This window comes from Pygoscelis adeliae, unplaced genomic scaffold (genome assembly GCF_000699105.1).
Source record: "Pygoscelis adeliae isolate BGI_AS28 unplaced genomic scaffold, ASM69910v1 Scaffold34, whole genome shotgun sequence".
Classification (NCBI taxonomy): domain Eukaryota; kingdom Metazoa; phylum Chordata; class Aves; order Sphenisciformes; family Spheniscidae; genus Pygoscelis; species Pygoscelis adeliae.
The window spans coordinates 2,743,399-2,749,877 of record NW_008824658.1 but is presented as its reverse complement, the minus strand read 5'-3'; the positions used below and the strand labels follow the sequence as shown (position 1 = coordinate 2,749,877).

The 6,479-nt window shown below is 43.0% G+C and overlaps 1 protein-coding gene across 1 annotated transcript in view; it reads right to left on the bottom strand.

The window, feature by feature from the left end:
- The window catches only part of ADAMTS2 (ADAM metallopeptidase with thrombospondin type 1 motif, 2), a 188,629-nt gene that overhangs the window by 53,860 nt on the left and 128,290 nt on the right, over positions 1-6,479 (bottom strand). Inside the window, exon 4 of the mRNA XM_009322760.1 lies at positions 3,852-4,054. Within this exon, the coding sequence (XP_009321035.1) occupies positions 3,852-4,054 (203 nt within the window). The remainder of the gene's footprint in view (positions 1-3,851; positions 4,055-6,479) is intronic.

Below are 6,479 nucleotides of genomic sequence, written 5' to 3'. Positions count from 1 at the left end.
CCACAGCAGGTGGCAAAAGGCCTGCTTAATCATGAAAACTATTTTAAAAAGGGTTATGAAATGATCAAAGAATTTCAGCCCCAGGGCTGGCTACCACCAATACGTATTTTAGCTCACTAATGCCCGTTCAGCACCCTGCTCCTCCTCCCAAAGCATCCTGCAGTGAAATCCTTTTGTTTCCCAAGGAACAAGATAATTCTCCAATGCCGCTTCTAGCCTTGCACTTTTCTAATATTTCCAAACACTTGTATGAGCAGATAAAATCCCTGGGATTTTTAGCCACCTTCTTGCTGCAATTAAATTACCTTCCACGTTCTTGAGTAAACTACAGAGCTGCAAGATACCACCCAAATATCTCTCCTCTGTTGCAATGCTCCTGCATGCTATAAATACAAAGTTAATTTGTGCAATGTGTGGGCTCACGCTTGGAAATGCAGAGGACTATGCAAGCTAATATCCTTCTCAGGAAAAAACACAGCATGACATACGAAAGAAAATGGTGCAAGCAAGAGGCAGCCGAGGGTCTCTAAAGCGAAAACAATGGCATATTTTCCAAAGATGGACTGAATGTCCTGATGGTGCTGAGCAGAGAGAAGAGGGGATGTCAAGAGAAACCAGAGTTTTTGTATGAGGAAACGACTGGAGGATGAAAAGGGGGTGGCAAGAGGCCGAGCTCACTGCGGTGAAATGGCTGGCGTACAGTCAGGCAATATATGGCTGCAGCCCAAAGCATTAAAAATCCTCTGGCGTCTATCACCATTCGTTTGGGAGTGACTTCATTTGCAAACTTTGGGATAAATATTAGCACAGCTATTCAAGATAGCCAGGACACCCGGCCCCTGTTTTTTCTCACTTTATGGCTTTTAGGTGTGGACTGTAACACATCACTTAAGCAGCACAAAACAGATTTACTAAGTCATTGCACTGGGCTTGAAAAAAATACATTGTTTTGATTGGGTTGGTGGTAGGGTTCCACCCAAGATCCCTGGGAAAAGTTACTTAAGGACAGCTGCTCACACCACCATACACAATGAAATCAAGCAAAGTGGGGAGAAGGAGCCATGCTGGAGTTGCTTCTGGGAAAGTGATTTCATGCCTCCAGGAGCTTGAGCATAAGAGAGGATTCACCTAGGATTTATTTCATTTTTGGAACCACAGAAATTCAACTATTTGATCACCCTCTTATCTCCAGTAAATACTTCCACTATTATTTTATTTACTTACTATGCATTCTTTGATTTTATGCTTAGTACCTTGTTACCGTACGAAGCTAATTGATTTTATGCTTAATGCCTTGTTACTGTACGAAGCTAATTGATTACATCCATAAAACCAGCAGGGTACACACAATCTGATGGTTATGGTAGGACCTTCCACCAGATTTAAAAGGACAGCTGGAATTTTTTGTAGCTGTCTCTTCTTTTTCGGCTTGACCTACACATCTCATCAGAAACACACTGTCTACATGTGACCCCTAACAGCTAGAGACCCCAAGGCTTTTTAGATTGGGCCCATTCTCTACAAAAAAAATAACTACTCAAGGAGGTAGAACAGAGGACAACGGGGGAGTCACTGCGTGAGTTTCAGCAAAGGAGACGGTAGCAATGGTCTACACAGAAATTCGCCTTGCATCCATCTAGCAATGAGAGCAAGAGCTGGAGGAGCTGCCAGCTGGAGTTATGCTGCCAGGGAGAAGGAGTTCTGCGTTGTGATGTCCCTCAGCACAATACGGGTCCCCAGCATTGCCTGGTATCTGTAGTAACAAACCCCTCTTGCCTCTCTATACTGGAGCAACACTTGGACAGCTGGAAACAGAACTGGTTACCATCATCCATCCCTCTGCTAAAATGCAGACTCTAGAAACCAGCTGAGTTTTGAAGAAGGAAAGAACAGGACAACGCTGATGACTGCCAAAGACTACCCAGAGCCTCCCCGAGAGGCCTTGTGGATTTCAAACAGCTCCTCGTATTTGGACACAAAGCAAGGGACACATCCTCAGTCCCCAAAAGACATGCTTCTACCTCAGATCTCCCAACAGAACAACTACTGCCTATGCCAAGAGCTGCTACAGCCCTGTGGTACGGTTACACAGGCTGTACTTTCTAAACCACTTGCAGAGACAGCATGCTTAAGAGTTGTTATTTCTTACAATTTGTGTGTTGGATGGTTTGCTAAAATTAGGAGAAAGTGTATTCCAGAGCTGGAACATTTATGGCTTCTTTATCATTACTGTATATTTTAATTCTTAAAAATAGATTTAAGTGACATGATAAGTAAAGAGTCCTGTTTAATCTATTTCAGCCCGTTTGCCACATTCCTGGTTTGGCCTGTTTGGCTTGTTAATTTAGAGATGTATAAAACCATCTGTTTCACTGTAGACTTTGTTTTAAGCCTCAGAGGAAACAAACCACACAAACAAATGAAATTCACTATGTCATTTCTGTTAGAATATATGTATTTACAGCCATCAGAGCAGACACAAAGTATCCTATAACTCTAATGTTAGTGCAGGTTTTTAACTATTTACAATACTGTTACAAAAAGTCAGTGCATCTGAATTTATATCACACAAGGGATTTTCTTAAATTGTATTCCACCTCTCATTTAACGTGAAAAACAGTGACATTCTACACATTGTTAAAAGAATGTAATAAAGAAACAAAAAAACAAGCTTCATAATTAAAAAATATATCTTGGAAAAAATACATCCCAGGCAAATGTACCTAATAGCCTGGATTTCTGTCCATATATCTGCCTCTGTGGTTTGTAATGCCAAGAAGTCACCGACAGACGCTCATCCTCTTGACATGACTGTAAACTTCAGCAGTCATACTCTATTTGTCAAAAATAGAGTAGACCTACAACTTTTTACTCAACATTTCACTAAGAACACACATTCACTGAACTTGAAGTTTTTACAGAAGTGTGTTTTATTGAGACCAGACTCTTGTTCCAGATGAGAATGAGAAGGAAGAAAGTCATCCCTGAATGAGTTGCTTATGAAGGGGGCTACCACACACTCCCATTTTTTGGCCAGAAGAATAAAAAATGTATTTTGATTTTGATCTATAATAGAGATGATTTTTCAAAACTTGATTCTTTCCCCACAAAATAGAGTCCTTGCTTACTGACCAGGGTACTAGAGGGCTGCTGTGTCTGCTGCACTGATATTTAGGAAGAAAAAATGGTTCTTTCAAATATAATATTCTCTAGTGTCTCCTTTTATCACTACTACACTACATAGTCTGTTGCACAGACTATGGTTCTGAAGATTAAATATTTAACAAGGAAACCTAAAGATATCAGTCATGGAGTAAATACTAAATCAATTTAAGAAAGTTCAGTGATACACTGCATAACATTTTACTGCAGGGTGAACAAGGAGTAGGTAGGTGGCCTGGGACCTAAAGTGGTTGTTGAGGAATCAAAGAATTCAACTGAGTAGTTTTAAAAATGTATAAGCCAATCGAAGTTTCTAATAGAACCTTATTTGAAGACAGGTCTCCAAACCATGTTTTTCAGCAGGGAGCTTAGGTAAAGGGAATATACAGCTAAAACATAATGACTTCCACGAACCTGAGCCCCTGACCCTGTGCCCCCATCCACCACAACACATAAGCAGGACTTTGAACATTTTAAGAGTCCCACAGTCAGCTGCTTCCTTGGCCCCTTTTTCTCCTTTCCTTCTCCCCTTTTGGCTTTTCTGAAAGTGGCCTGGATTTTCCTCCCAGAGTTATTTTATCTCCTGCCACGAGAAAAATCTGTTATGTCTTACTGAAATGGCTAAACCAGCCTACATTCACTGTCCTTTCAGTGCCTCCCCACAGTGCAGTTAGCGGGGTTGTACTCACAATATTCATCAGGGTCAGCAGGTACTTCTGAACATGTTCTTTCCCATGGAATTGAACAACTGAGTCATCAACCCCCAGAAGGACTTCAATGTTGTAATCATCCTCCGTTGCATGCCTTCGATAGCGCTGCCTCGATCTATGCACCCGGTCTTCAATAAAGCTCAACGCGCTGTCGAGACTATCCAAATTAGTGAGGTTAGCTGCTGAAATCAAACAGACAAACGAGTTATCAACCAAGAGAGGTTCAGACTCAGGTCTCAGCTAAGCTGGTATAAATTTGAAGTAGCAGCGTTTGTTATGTTCTGTGTGTTATATAACAGCATTAGTTTCACTTACTGTCAATTAAAAATGACCTAAATGAGAGAGAAATCTGACCCAAAAGATTTTTACTTTGCAAAGTAAAAGCAATACTTTCTACAAAGTAATATTGCGTAATAAATACAAGGCCAAAAGGAGAGCAAGTCATACCAATGTCTTGATGAGAAGAATGGAGCTGTTTGCAGTAAAATACTTGCTGCTTAAAAGTACTGGTAACAAAAATACACCATTCAGGGGTCTTGTGCTACCAAGGATATCCTCCATTTCAGAACAATTAAAGATAGACATCATACTTCAAAATCTGATCTTACTGCCCACAGAATCCTATTTCAAGGAAACTGCAGTTGCCAGTATAGCCTTTTTCTACGCAGGCAGGTAGTAGCAAACCAATCCCTCCTGCTTCAACACATTAGCTCCTTTCCTAGACACATACATGAAATTCAACAGTAGTGCACATTTTAGATATGAAATTAATTAACTTATAGCTACGTCCACAATTTTTTTTAACAGCTTTTCATCCTTCATTCCCAATTTGCCATGTCACTTTGCATTATTGTATGTCAAAGACCAATCCATCAGGCACAACAGTAGTCAATTTTATTACTAACGATTTCTAATAGTCCCTGTGATATGAAAAGCACGTTCTCTGTCAGGACAGGATACAGTTAATGTGGCACCTACCTACCAAAAATTAACATGAAAATATGGAATCTTGACATTTCACCCTATAGAATAACAATGATTAGCACTAATATCATTATTATCATTTGCATTACAAGAGCCCTGGAAGCCCCACTGAGAACCTCTTGATTTCAGAGAATGTCAGGAAAAGACTTGCTCAGAGAGGCGAAGAAAGGCGGCGACAGCGCTGTGGATTGATTAAAGGCTCCCAGTGCTTAGTTCACAGAAACATAATAGGAAGCAAAGGGACGAAGCTAAAGCCATCACCTTCAAAGCAGAAATAAGAAACAACTCTTGGAAATGTTACAAAAGTGGATTCTCCATCTTCATTTATTGAAGTTTTCACATCAAAACCGGCTGCTTGGGAAGGGATGAATGAGTCACCAGATCACTGGGCTCATTACAAGAACGTCTGTGCTCTTGCCTCAAGACTGCTGCCTCGGGCTGCTGTTTCAGCAGGTCCTGGGCAATGTGTACCCTGAGCAGAGCCCCCCGCAGCTCCCCGCTGTGGTGACAACAACGTACTGACCTGTCCAGCCTCTGGCTGCCAGGAGGGACGCATACCCGGCCTCCCCAGACCCCACCGCAGTGTCCCTTACTGCCCCGTGCTTCAGGCTGTGCCTTGTGTGGTGAGATGCTTGTCTCTGTGCCTCCTAGAAGAGACCTCCAGCCAAAGGACAGTCCCCGAAAGACGCATTTGCCTGGGCAGCTTCTTACCATTTCTCCACCAACCTTCAAGGACATGCTTGTCCTGAGACCCGCATCTGCAGGCCACCGCACTGCACTGGCAGAGCTCCCCTCGCTCACAAGACAGACAGAAGGCCCCACGTGGTGGTCCTACATCCCCATGGAGCCCCAGTGTCCTTCTCCTGGGAGGGCAGCATTTAACGCGGCTCATAAGCACAACCACCATGTTCTCATTGCCAGCCTCAAGGCTCCCAGCAGCTTCTGCTCCTGAGGCCGCAAGTCTTTAAAATTAGTCTGGTCAGAATCCATGATTCAGCATGAAAATTCACTCTTCGCACAGAGCCCAGCTGTCACTCCCAGGTTTACTGTGGAGGGGGAACGGGTCTGGCCTTGCAGCAATGGAGACAGCTCTTTATCAGGGCTCAAAACTTGCCAAGCAGCCAGCTCCAGCCCTACTTCATGGTTTACTCCACCAGGAAAACTTCAGTGTTAATCCTTGCTAGCGCCCAGAAGTAATTACCTAGCTATCACAGCGGTCTCAGGGGATTCGCTATGGGATCGTGGCGCAATCATACATTCATGATCTATAAGGCAAATCACAGTTACTGTAAAATTTGACCATCAATCTTAAAAGCTCTCTAGAAAAGTAAGGTTAGGCTGCAGGGGCTGCAGGTCGTGTCCTCTCTCTGCTGCTCACCAAAAAACACAGTAATCAGCAGCAAGGCCAAAGCTATCAGACCTGCTTTTGCAGAACAGTGGTGCTGGGCAGGCGGGGAGAGCCTGACCCCTGTGCTGCGGCTGCAGACGGGCAGCTCTGCTGGCTGGGGATGCTGTTATTTTGGTGGATGATTGGCTGTCAAGGTATCTAGAGCTTTTGCGCTTTCATTTCTTTCCCTTACGTGTCAAAGTCAAACTAACTCCTAGTACGGTATCTTTATTCCT